This window comes from Seriola lalandi, unplaced genomic scaffold (genome assembly GCF_002814215.2).
Source record: "Seriola lalandi dorsalis isolate HSWRI2012SDOR001 ecotype SW California unplaced genomic scaffold, Sedor1 jcf7180002054977, whole genome shotgun sequence".
NCBI lineage: Eukaryota > Metazoa > Chordata > Actinopteri > Carangiformes > Carangidae > Seriola > Seriola lalandi.
In genome coordinates this window covers 503,316-516,605 of record NW_019525527.1, presented here as the reverse complement: position 1 = coordinate 516,605, position 13,290 = coordinate 503,316, and the positions used below count along the sequence as shown (strand labels likewise).

At 45.3% G+C, this 13,290-nt stretch overlaps 1 protein-coding gene across 1 annotated transcript; it reads right to left on the bottom strand.

Moving 5' to 3' along the window:
* Window positions 1–1,675: 1,675 nt before the first annotated feature.
* LOC111646882 (inhibin beta B chain-like) lies at window positions 1,676–11,744 on the bottom strand. Its single transcript, XM_023396451.2, has 2 exons — window positions 10,682–11,744; window positions 1,676–5,737 (listed from the first exon to the last, which is right to left on the bottom strand). The coding sequence occupies exons 1-2, from the start codon at window positions 11,076–11,078 to the stop codon at window positions 4,962–4,964; spliced, it is 1,173 nt and encodes a 390-aa protein (XP_023252219.1). The 5' UTR covers window positions 11,079–11,744; the 3' UTR covers window positions 1,676–4,961.
* Window positions 11,745–13,290: the final 1,546 nt, after the last annotated feature.

Here is a 13,290-nt window from a genome sequence, read left to right as displayed (position 1 = left end):
GATTTGCTGAGGTATAATTAGGCCTGTTTAGAGCCTTTGTGTGCCTGAGTGGGCACATGCAGACTCTATAGAGCGGTCTGTTCTTACTCCCAGCCCCGAGGAAACAGCCGCCGGCCGCCGAGGGGAATCCGCACTCTGTTTCTCTGCTGGAGGAAAAGCTGGAACGTGCTAAGTGGATTTATGGGATTCAGTTTGAAAAGCATTCTTCAGCTTTCATTGTAGGCGGCTGAGCTCCGTAGAGACTATTTGTACTTTCTTGTCATCGTGGATCCTCCTTCATCATCAGCAACAGCAGGAACATTCTCCTGTTACCTGGGTTACAGATAATCGCCACCATATCCAAGATATTATCAATACTGAGGTTATGAGTCACGTTAAATCTGCTGCCACTTTTAAAAGATTTATTAGTTTTCCAAACCAGCAGAAATAGAAGAGGTCCTTATCAAGCTGCGTGTTGAATGCTTGGTTCCTTCTCCGGCTTGTTTAATGTCAGACTGCTTTTCAATTCTTTAATTAACACTAATGCATCAAGTACAGTGTTAAATATTTACTTTATGATTATATTCAGCTAAGCGCGGTACCGTATAAGCTCCGATATGTCCACCCCAGGTCTTTCACAAGGACATGATGTCACCGTCCACATCTTTAAAAATGATGCTTCATATTGTTCTTTATGTCCAATTTTCTCCAAATGAGAATATTGTGGAAGAAATATTGAATCTTAAATGCCGGACAATCTGACTACGAGGTCCATCTAGTAGCTGCTCTGGACCTTTCAGTCATGTCACATGGTATTCCTCCTACTTAATAATAACAATGTAAAAGTCAATACCTTTAATAGCGTGTAAAAGTTGTTTAAATCCATGTCTTAAGACAAATGAGGTAAATTAAACTAAATCCTCACAATTGGATTGAACCTGCTTTAGAGAATAATTATTAATAATAATAATAATAATAATAATAATAATACTCACTGTGATTATTTAAACACTTCTGTCATCATGACTGTTTAACGTTGAATTGCTTATTTCACTGTGCAGGGTTATGTAACTAAGTCTGTGGCCACAGCTCCACGTAGGCCACATTTCACAGTTGGTTAAAATAAGAATGAAAAAGTCAAAGATTCACCCAGGACCTGGAAAGGCTGAGGCCAGCACTGATCGTTGATTCATATAATATATCAAATATGACACGAGACGATTAGCAATCAGCTGGGAAAAACCCTCCGGCAGCAGCTGCTCTGCTGATAATTACCAGCAGGGAATTTTTGTAGGCTTTGACATCTCCCACTAGGAATCACGAAATGTAGAAATGTGTCAACACATGTGGCTGAACGTGGCAGAGAAGCCGCCGGTGTCAGCCACCCACGGTAATTGCTCCTTGTGGTTTTTGGGAGGTGGATATCACGTCGGGTGAATGTTAAATATGCTGCGATAAAAAGGAACAACAACAGCTGGCCTCACCGTCACCATCTTTGAAGTGATGATTGCAAAGACGTACACCTATACTTTGTTGTAGCTACAAGACGTCAGAAGATTCCTCCGTCTCTTTTAAAGTCATGACAGCATCAGTGCCTTGCTCCCTGTGCCAGAGACTCACTAACCTGAGCGCCGTCGAGCCGCCGATCCTACAGGAACTGCTCACACGCGTCACGACACAACGACACGTCCATACATTTGGTAATAAGAAATTTATTTTTCAACAATAACAAAGAACAAAATATTTCAAAAGCATATTCATATGTTACAGCGACTGTACAGGGATCAGATGGCGTGTGCTTTACTCTAAATGATTCTGGAACAAGCGCTAACAAAACGAAGAAAGAAAGCTAGGAATATTTAAGTAATTTGATGAAAAAATATGAAATATTCCATGTCTAGGTACAAAATAGAAAAGAGATTAAGCTGATTATGGACTGATATTATACCCTGATACAGTGTTTAGGCCTCTTTAACTGTCATTTACAACAACAGATCATGACGGCGTTGCCATCTTTCAATAGCTAAACCTCTTGGCCTCTTTGGTTCCATGATTAGGTATAATACATTTGAACAGAGCTCAATTTTGCTTCTATAAAAATAACTTTTTTTATTCAATGGCAGTTTCTATTTATTTTATTTTTCTTATTACTAGTCACGCAAGTCCTCAGTGCAAATATTCTAACAACCGTTCGCTTTGAAGAATAAGCGAAAGATTTCAGTGGCAAGCGAGGTGGAGGTCGAGCGTGGGCCTGGAGGCGGGAACAGGTGAGATAATGAGCAGGTATTTCTCTCACATGTATGAAGCCTGTGAATGAGAGCACAATATAATAGAGCAGTGAAATAACAGGTCGCTGAAACGTTTAACCTGAAAATCTCAAAGTGATGTCAAAGTGACTGAGGCCCGAAACTGTGTCTCAAAGTGTGTTACGGTGCCAAACAGGCCGTGATGGGAACCCAACTGGGACACATTCATTTAGACTCCAAAATCACTATTCATGCATCACATTTGGGTCAAACTTAGCCCCAGTTAGCCTCTTTTTATATTTCACACGTTTCATTTAATGATGACATAATGGAAGTAAAAGTTAGACAGAAAAAACTGAAGTATATCTGAGACCAACGTGATAAACCCTTCCATCCATCCGGCACCAACATGTTTTTCCCTCTTTCCGCTCATGATCATCTGGAGGCCGCTTAAATTTCTCTCATGACTCATTGGACAAGTGGTTTGTAATAATAGAGAGTTGAATAAGAATCCACTTGTAAAAGTAAAAGTAAATATTTATTCCAACCCTGTCTGCTAAAGGTTTACACGTTACGAATTTTCAACAGCAAATAGATTTTGAACCAAGTGAAATGTCAGTTTTCCTCTCAGTTAAATATTGAAGGAGTCGACAGAAAGGCCAAGTTTCCTTTTTCACCATTTAACCAAAACAGTTTTTCCCTAAAGTGTTTCTGTGGAGTAAACCTCACCACAGGCCGGATGGACAACGCCCACCGTCCTCCCCGACCACCTCGCTTCAGTCCACCAACGCAGCAGGAAACAACAGCAGCAGTTACAGAACGTATTGGTCAAAGCACAATATCTACGTCATGTTCAGGAGGCCGGGGACTTTCATCAGTCGTGGTTGGAGCAGTTTTAAAGGCTGTTAAATGACAAACTTTCATTTATTTTGAGTGGCGCCAGATCAAGATCATAGTCTGTGTCGCAGAACAAGACTCCGCCTCCTCCTGCCTCCACCTGCCTCCTCCTGCCTCCACCTGCCTCCTCCTGCCTCCACCTGCCTCCAGCTGAACCCCGACCTGCCCCTGCTTGCCACACTTACGTTTCAAGTATTGGTGATAGTTTGTCACTAGAGCTTAAGTTCAGCTTGTGTGTGTATGGGTAAGTACTATACATTGCATAGCTCATGCGGCACTTATTTCTTTTAGAAGGGCTGTGGGCGACGTTGCGCCACGTAGGGCTCGTTAAAGGCATTTCAATCTGCAAGTGCTATCGAAGTGTGCGTCGGGAAGTGCGAAGCTGCACCGTCACTAAACTGAGCAATATGGCAACTTGTCACTTTCTCTGACTGAAGTGAGAGACGTGTTCGGTATTTATTGATTTGAGCGACTGGAGGGAATCGAACCTTCCTCTTCCAGCAGAAGCTGAGGGAAGGTTTCGTCCGTCCAAACGTTAACAAAGACGTGAGGTCACTCCTGATTCATTCCACCACCTTCATGTGCTGGTCACACACTATAAAAGAGTATTTGTTCAACCCATACTGTGAGTGGAAGATGGAAAACAAAATGATTCTTTTTAAAGACACCAAGACCAAAGAGGTTCGCCTTTCCCTTTGTTAAATATAAGTCACTGTTTAAGAATGAAAAGCTAAAGTTTGTTCAGTGATGGTTTCATTTGATACCAAATGTTGTAATTTGAAGGGGGGGGGGTTCACAGGAAAGACTTAAATAATTTTAGGAAAGGAACTAAGAATCCACAAACGAGTCACTGATGAAACTAGTTTATCTGGACTTCCCTTCCTCCTCACGACCTTGAGCAGCTCTGCAGAGATCAGTCAGAGTTCAGGTGAAGGAAACCCGAGCTGGTAAAAGTTAAAACAGCAGTATCTGCCAGAGCCGTGCTACAGTGTTCCCTCAACAACCCCAACTATGAAGAGCATGAGGAGAATAATCCAGAGACATGAAAGGGTGAGAATGACGCGACCTCCCGACAGTTCTCGTTTCTTTGCCCTTCAGAGCCGACGCCTCACACCGGCGACTCTGCCTTCAGTTCGGAGGAGTCGTTCACGGTTTGGTGACAGCGTCAGTGTGTCCGTTATGTTTCCGTCCCTTTCTTGAATGTGTCCAAATGTTCACGTCTGTGTGAATGTGACTCCGGTCCAGAAGTGCTGTACGTTGGTGAAGCTGGACAGGCGTGAAGACATGGTCAGTGTTTGAACACACTGTTCTTTGAGGAGGCGTGGCGGAGAGTCTCCTAAGGTTCCTCCACCTCCTCTGGAGACGTGTTTCCTTTCACCTTCAAGGTTGGATTTATATTCTACACATGAAGATGCCCACGTCTCAACAAGCAGCACCTACTGTAACGACGTGACTGATGCTGCGTTGTGAAGGCTCGTAGGTCCCGTGAGTCTTTGTCAAACCAGATCCTCACTAACTTCCAGAGTTTAATGAAGAACCTCAGATACTGATTGATTTCCAAAGTGGATATTTAAAGATTTGGAAGCAAACGTCCCTTTGAAGGTCTTCCAACAGAGAATATAACAAAATATATCAACAAACATAAATATATATACAGGCTTTTGTGCAGGCATACATGAGGGTGTGTAGATATGTGTGGATGAGGTTGTGTGTGCACATGTTTTTTTTTCTCCATCGTCCATAAATATTCTGTTTCTATATTCATTTTTGTTGTAATATTGTGAATCTGTTGAAAGTTAAGTTCTTCAGTTCCACCTTAAATAAACAGGAATAAGAGACTCAAGCGCAGCCACACTCCTCCACGATCATGTTGGGAACGTCCCGCTTCACGATGTTGTACTCATCGTCGAAGTAGAGCATGGACATGGTGCTGAGCTTGGTGGGAATGCAGCAGGAGTTCATGGAGCCCGGACTCATCCCCCGCATGCGGTACTGGTTCACCACCGCCGTGTGAAAGGACGAGGCCGAACCGGGGACGCCCGCCATGTAGGCCGGACAGTTCCCCTCGCAGTAGTTCCCAAAGTAGCCCGACGGCGCAATGATCCAGTCGTTCCAGCCGATGAGCCGGAAGTCGATGTAGAACTGCTGGCGGCAGCACAGGTTGCTGCTGCCGTCGCACTCCAGCCCCCTCTTGCGGATGCGGTGTTTGTTGTCAGCTTGCCGCGCCTGCACCACCAGGAAGGGCCGGTGAGACTCGTCATTGTGGTTGAGCAGGACGGGCGTGACGCCGGCCGCCTCGCAGCCTTCGCAGCGCACGTCCAGGTTCTGCCGCCGGTCGCCCTTCTCGAACACCAACCGCACGGCATCCGTCAGCATGAAGGTGTGCCAGCCGCTGCGCTTCAGCTCCACCCGCTTCTCCACCAGGTTCCACTTGCTGCCGAGTCCCGGCTCCTGGTAATAAACCTTCACCGTCACCTTCCGCCGCGGACGCACCTCCACAGGAGACGGCAGCAGCTTGAAGTAGAGCCACAGGGTGGCCTGCGTCACGTACAGGTTCTGGTTCCCCTCACTGGAGATCAGGAAGAACAGGCTGGACTTGGACGTGACGATGTCATCTGAGGAACACAAACACAACAGAGGGATTGATTAGTGATTGATAACAATTCAAAAGCCTGTAAAACAAAAACTGTCTAAACCACAGACTGTATATCTATATATGTATATATAATGTATATCTTCATGGTTTTTATTTTGGGACTTTGAACAAGCACTGAAACCAAGGATCTGTCAGCTCGTCCTCAGGTTCACAGTGTAGAAGAGAAAACTACTGAACAGCTTAAAGTGAGACCACAGCCCCCGTCCTCCCTCAGCCCAGGGTGGCACAGATCCTGTGGACTGTGACAGGAAAGCGTTGGGCGCAGCGCCACTTGGCCTCCAACTCGGCCCAGATATGAGAAGAGGGGGGGGTTAAGAGAGTGGCGCACAAAGGTTCAAAGGCTTTGCGTTGAATGCTGCCTGAAAATGAGATGGTCTGGAGCCGGACTGTCTTCACAGTGAGGCCTGAGCAGGAGCTGCAGCCACTGACTGGCTGCTGCTGCTGCTGCAGACGCCCAGAGGCTTTTCAGCACCCCTCAGCAGCAAAAATCTGACTTTCTCTCAGTGTCTTCAAAATAAAGTCAGAGCTACCCCCCCCCCCTCCTGTTTTCCACCACTCATGAAAACTAAAAGTGCTTGGACTGAAGCACGAAAACAAGATAGTTCTTGTCTGGGCTGCTCTGTGTGTATGAGTAATTCATCTCTTCACTTATTGCTCTTGTGGGCTTCATTGTGAGCGTCTCTGCCGGCCAGTGCTCCCATTAAGGCCGGATAAAGTTTTGATCTTGAGCGGAGACATGTAAATATCCTGAGAGGACTCCTGGGTAATTGATGGTGTGATGAAACAGGACTGTGCTCACTGACACAGCGTTCAGTGACTGTTACTGAAAGCTGCACACGTCTCACCGTCACTTCCTGCCTGTGTAACCACGAGGCGCTGCAGCTACAGCGAGGGCGACGAGGACAACACGTGGGGCGGGGCTGATTGACAGCTGTCAGGCGAAGAAGATTAGAGCCATTCATCAGGTCTGAACCTCCTGAACTCCGAGTGAAGCTGACCACCAGGAATTGAGGCCGACCGTTAGTGAGAAGAGCGTCAGAGGACCCGGGGGCGAGTGGATGAAGTGCGTCAGAGAGTTTTTACCAGGAAAAGACCAGACTCTGTTACCAATCATCAAAGGCACTTTCTAGCCAGCATCCTCACGCATTACCTCACCCATCACGAGACGCAGTAATCTTTGAGTCGTTACTCAGCAGCTTGAATGTTAGATCACACTCTGCTGCACAATGATCAGAGAATCAAGACCCGCAGTTCAGTGCCGACGAAACGCAAACAAACCTGAAGCTGAGCTGCAGGTGCAGATGTATTTGTCAGCACCTCTTCTATCAAACCACTAAAACCTTGACTTGCTCACTCGCTCTAAACTGTGGGATCAAAGCGGCAGCTACAAAAGCCTGTAATGTAGATGTAAACAAAGGCTGTGTCGCAGGAGGAGGCTGTTAAAGGCCTGAATGTGTTGACGGCTGCTGGGGAGTGGCCGCCTCACAATGACATGGAGGAGGATAGTTAAGTGACGGTTTGAGAGGGAATTCATTTGTCACAGACGACCAGCTGCATTGTCTGAGATGGTAATGAGGAGACGGAGGATTCCTCACATGAACTCCACGACATGATAAACTCAAAGACGGGATGAGGCGGAGCCGACGGAGGATGGAGCGATAACATCCAACTGCTCCACAAAAGCCCGGTTGTGGTGTCGGTGCGGAGACGTAATTGATCTGAAGCGGTCAGAAAGTGTCCACTAAAATAAAGTGACGGCGGTGCGTTGAGTGGGACGGACAGCAGCTGTTCTGAAAGTCATGACATTACATGAGGCAAATATTTAGGTCTTGATTCCTCTCTGGTGAAGGCCACAAATGTTTAGTGAGGAATAACAGACAGATAAATAAACCAGTGTGTTGCAGCAGTGACGCCGTTGTGTAACATGCAAGTTACTTCCACCACGGCTTCCCAAAATCAATTTAAAGTGAAGTTATAAAAGATTAAATTTAGGCTGAAATCATTTTTTAGAAAAACCTTCTGCCTCGTCATTTTCTCCATGAATCTTCACTGGAAGTCTGTGGCTACAGAAACGCTGCGTCCCTGTGGTGCGTGGTGGAGCGGCGGGGGAAGTGAGCAACAAGAATATCACAGCTGATCAAATGGTTAAAATGACGGGCATCCAGCGGCGGCTCCGGTTCCTTCTCTTTTTTCAGAATTGGTGAATGATTTTCTGTTTTGCATCACAACCAGATTTCTAGTTACTTTTCAGGACACTGAGGTCACGTCCTTTTCTTTTTCCAGTTCGGGGATTTCAGAAGCTTTGGGGGAGTTTAAACTCTGCAGTTAAAACCATGGTGGTTATTTTCAGGCTGTGGTTTCCAGTATTTTCTGACTTGGCAAAATAAATAAGTAAAAGTAGCTTTCATAAAATTTTAGAGCACTTTGTTTTACATGTTGTAATGTCTTAATAATTAGTTGAAGCAGTTACTGATCTGCTGAAGAATTTGTTTAAAACAGCTGCTGCAGAAATTATAATATTATTACCAGATAACTTATAAAATATGAGAAATATAATTAGAGACTTTTGTTTTAGTGTTCGATCGGGGGGGGGGGGGGGGGGGGTCACTTTTCATCCAAGGTTTAATGAACAATCTCTGAATTTAGATTTTACATTTAACGACTTTAAATCATGTTTAAAAAAAACAAAGTTATTTAAAGATTTTTACACAGCTCAGGCTCATCCCGTCGCTTCTGTGGAGCTTTGGGTCATTTCACATTATCTTCCCTCAAAAATCTGATCCTCGACTTTTAAACTTCAACCTCCATCTCCTGAAGAAGACCATGTGATTTGATCAAAAGCTCCACAACATCTTTTAACTAACAGGAGTTTTGTTAATGTTTTAATATTGTTTGGAGATAAACCACAACGGCCGTTAGTTCGCAAACACAAACACAACTAAAGACACCAGCAGAGACGTTGCAAAGAAGGTTCGTTCAAGAAAATTCGACATTTGAACTTCAAACTGTGACAAACGTTCTCACAGGAAACTTAACAAACCAACACCATGCACCCGAGCACCAGTGTTTTTTCATATAGGGCCTGTAGTTAGATCACACACACACACACAGTGAATTCTAATGCGGTGCCAGGCTGCAGGGTTCAGCCCGTCAATCTGCATTCAGGCTGCACGACGGCCGACACAAAAGCTCTGACCTTATACTGAGGGGACTGATTCAACACAACCCTGTCATGTCACACACACACACACACACACACACACACACACAAACCCCTGGATATAGATGCATGTACACGCCAACGCAGACCCTCGTGGAAACACAGGCAGTTAAGAAAACATCAGAAACACACAAAGACGTGACAGACTCACAAAAGCTCAGATACTACAACAGCAACAGGGATAAATGAGCCTGAGACACATGACATAATGAACACACACGGGTTCAGAGTATCAGCCCTGAGTGCCGACGCGAAGCCGCCGTTTGTTGATGTGGAAAGCAGATGTTTCCGTAGAGTGCCGTCGCTTTCAGAAGCGAGCGGACGGACGCACGTGGGCGAAGCAGGTGGCGTCGTTGATCATTTTCAGCCCTGCTCTGCTCCTTTCAGCCGCCCCTGAGTAAATTGTTCCTCTGGGCCTTGACGCCGCGCCATGTCCCCGCTGGCAGCCGCTCAGCGCTGGTAACGCAGCCAACTGGCAAACGCACGGTGCCGAGGTGGAAGGTCTGCAACACAGCGGCCACAGAGGGAAACATAGGAATCTAAAAGGCTCTCAGCGGGGAGCAAACCTCCGCCGACACCGAGTAAAGCCGCCCAAGTTTATGTTTGTGTGAGGCTGGGTTTTCTAGGAACGTGAACACAACACTGGGGCAGAAGCCAGAAGTCCCACATGTCCAACTTAATCTGGAGCGCATGAATGCAGCAGAGTAGTTCATGCATAAAAGGAAAAATCCCAGAATCTAATCAGTTTGTTTCATTCACCAAACTACAGTCAAAAGTTTTTTGATCCATCTTTCTAAATGAAATCATCATTTTTCCATCATCGTCGAACCGACATAAAATCACAACCTTTACTTCATCTCTTCTGTGTTAAAGCTGAAGTCTGAGGCTGAGACCCAGCAGACTTTTAATTTACACTAATCAGCACTTGTTACTGGAGACAGAGGTGTTTACACCGGGAACAAACAACATATGATGATCACAGACGGGACATTTAATGGACACAGCGCCAAAGAAGACAAAGACGCATTAAAACATCTTCAGAAACTGACTGAGAGAGACGGAGAGCGTCCAGCTCCACAGATCTATGCAGGTAGCAGCTACAGATGGTCTTTGCTTTCATTTTGGCGGGTTTCTTTCAGGCCCTTGCATCAACATCTGTTCAACATCAGCATGTTCTCTGGTCTGTTTCTCATTCAGTCAGTATATAAAGACACACACACACACACACACACACACACACACACAGCAGCAGCACTAGAAATCTCACAAATTGAGTCATAGTGTCACAAAACCACAACAGGCTCGAACACACTCAGCCTGTTGTGGCTCAGACAAACCTTCACATCTTACATGATGTTTTATGATCAGAGGTTGTTTTTTTTTTTCTTCCTTTTTTAGGGTCAAATCTGATGTTTTAGATGAAAAGCAGAACCTGTGTCATGACCTTCAGAACCGAGCTGCATCAGATCCTGTCAGCTGCTTGTTGCAGAGACAAACCGTCTCCTCTCATTCTCAGTTTGATGAATGAGTTGGAATCAGCCGCTGATCTGATTATTGTTTGTTTCAGGAAAATTGTTGAAAAATGTAAAAACTGCATTTAAATCAGGTGAAACTTTGTAATGAGAAATATTTGTGTGTCTGTAAGTGAAGCCTGGAGACGTGCAGCTCTTCTCCTTCACGCACCTTTCTCTGCGAAGCTGATGATCTCCGAGCTCTCCTCCAGCACCTCGTTGCTCATCGGGTGTCCGTCCAGGTTGGGGATCTCCACCCTCCCGTCCTCCCGCAGCTTCCCGGCGTGGAGCTTCCGCAGCGCCGTCACCATGGCCGCCTTCGGGACCGGGTGCGTGATGTTGGGCCTCTCCCGCATCTGTAGCCTGCTCAGGATGTGCCTCTTTACCGCCTCCAGGAAGTCCACGTTCAGCCGGCCCGACTCGGGGTCCTCCGGCTGAGCGATGCCGCAGGACGCGCAGGTATCCCGGGGCGCCGTGTGCGCCTCCGCCTCGGTCCCGGACGCAGCGGTGCAGCGGATGGAGAGGACGCAAGCCACGAGGAGTGCCAGTCGGAAGAGACAGCTACTCATTTTCTGTTCGAGGAGGAGAAGAATAAGTTTTTTCCTCTTTTGTCCGAGTTCAAATCATAAAAGGAAATGTGAACAGGTAGAAACTCCTCTCAGTCCCGCGCTGCCTCCATGCGTAACGGCGGCTCGGGCAGGTCTGACGCACTTGGATGCCAGTCAGTGCAGTTTGTTTCCATTCACTGGCAGATGTGTGTGTGCAGGAGATCTGTTTATTACATCGTTATGTGCATGTCTTTGGTCATTCTCAGCAGCCTGTCAGAAGCGGGAAGCGGAGTCCTGTCTGGGTTCGGGTTCGGGAGCAGCTTCACACTAAAAGCATCAGAGCATCAAAGCATCACCTCTGAGAAGCACAACGCGACTCCTGGTCTCATCACTCCGCGTCAGAGCAGCTCAGATCTCCTGCAACTTACTCCACAAACCGAGAGCTGAATCCAAATCCCTCCTCAGCATTGTCAAAGTTCAATCCATCATTTCTTGCTCCACCATCATCATCATCATCATCATCATCATCCTCACTTTGTACTCTCTACATACAGTTCAAACGTTCTTGCTCGTGACTCCCACTGTGCTGCTGCCGGAGTGCCGATGCGCAATTAAGAAGAAGAAGAAGATGAGGAGGAGGAGGAGGAGAGGGAGGTGTGCCAGTGAGCGCACCGAGGAGCGTTTCCATTCTGGCGTCTGAGACTCGGGAGCCGCCACACACCGAAAACTTTTTTATATACAGGGAGGGAGGGGGCGGTGTTAATAATAATGCTCCCCGAGGAGAAATCACTGAATTATTCCTGAAGGGATTCAGATCATATTCCTGCGGTGACTTGGAGCAGATTTACTGACTAAAGCTTTTATCACGGTGAGTGACAGAAGATACTGATCACAGGTTTCCCGCCAGAAAACACAATATAAACACTATGTATGACTGTATATTATATTACCGCACTTCAGTGGTGGAACAGTGTCTGTCAGAGAGGAGCGGAACTAATCACGTCTCACTGATTGGATGTTTTATCAGTGGTAATTCAACTTTAACTTTATTGGCACTGAAGGGAAACTTACTGCAGCTTTAATGTAGGAGACATGACGTAATAAAACACAGGAAACATCATCCCGTGCAATAAATAATATCATAATATTCTAATATTATGCTACATACTAATATCTAATATAATAATCTAATAATAAATAAAGTATCTATCTATTCAACATTATTATTATAATCAGCTGTTTTTATCTCTTATGTCTCAGTGACAGTCTAATGTACAGGACATTTGTGTGGCCAAAAGTATGTGGACACAACGGTCCACTTGTATGTTGATGGACGTGTTATTACTAATCCTGGGTGTTAATTTAAAGAAGCTCCTTTAATTAATTTTGAATCGTTGGACAGAAAAATCCTTCAGTGTCACAGGAGATTAAAAAAACACCTTGAAGCTGGAGGAAATCACAGCTGAGTGTCAGTCAGTGTTCATGTTATTAGGATGACCAATGTTAATGTGTTATTGTAGAAGTGTATAAACCTTAAACAGACATGTGAATATTCAGAGAGCCTGAGCCTCTCCAGTCAAATCCAACACGACCTGCAACACCTCTGACTGATGAGTGGCAGGACGTCCTGACAACATTTGTTAGTAAAAACCTCCCGAACCAAATCAGCTCCTCCAGCTGAAGCAGACTGCCGAGGTGACATCTGACCTTTCAGCTGGTGATTATCATAAGGCAAAACAACATGAGGTGTAAAAAACAGGTCAGGTCTGTTTTTCCCTCACATGACCCTGTTTTTATTTGTTGTTTTTTTTACAGAAATCACATGAGTTTGATTTGAATGATTCTGACAACATAGATTAACAACACATGTTGTTTTGTGCAAATCCACTGAATCTGAATTCTCAAAGTTTCCAAAGATAGTAAATGTGTCAGTCTGTGTTTGGAGGAAATGTCTATAAAATTATTCTACTAGACAAAACACATTTTCTTAACTGTAAATCCGGTCAGAGGTCGTTTAAAGGGAAATCCAGAGAAGTTAAATGTGATGATTTCACCTCATTACAATCTGCGTTAAATGCATTAGTTTGTCAGCACTGGATAAAGTAATGAAACAGCGCCATCTTTGCTCCAAATATGGGAATTACATGTTTGTACCACAGCTGCAGATGAATGTCAGTGACCTTTATAACCTATGGAAATGACAGTGCAGGTAGAAAAGGTTTTGGTTCGGTCT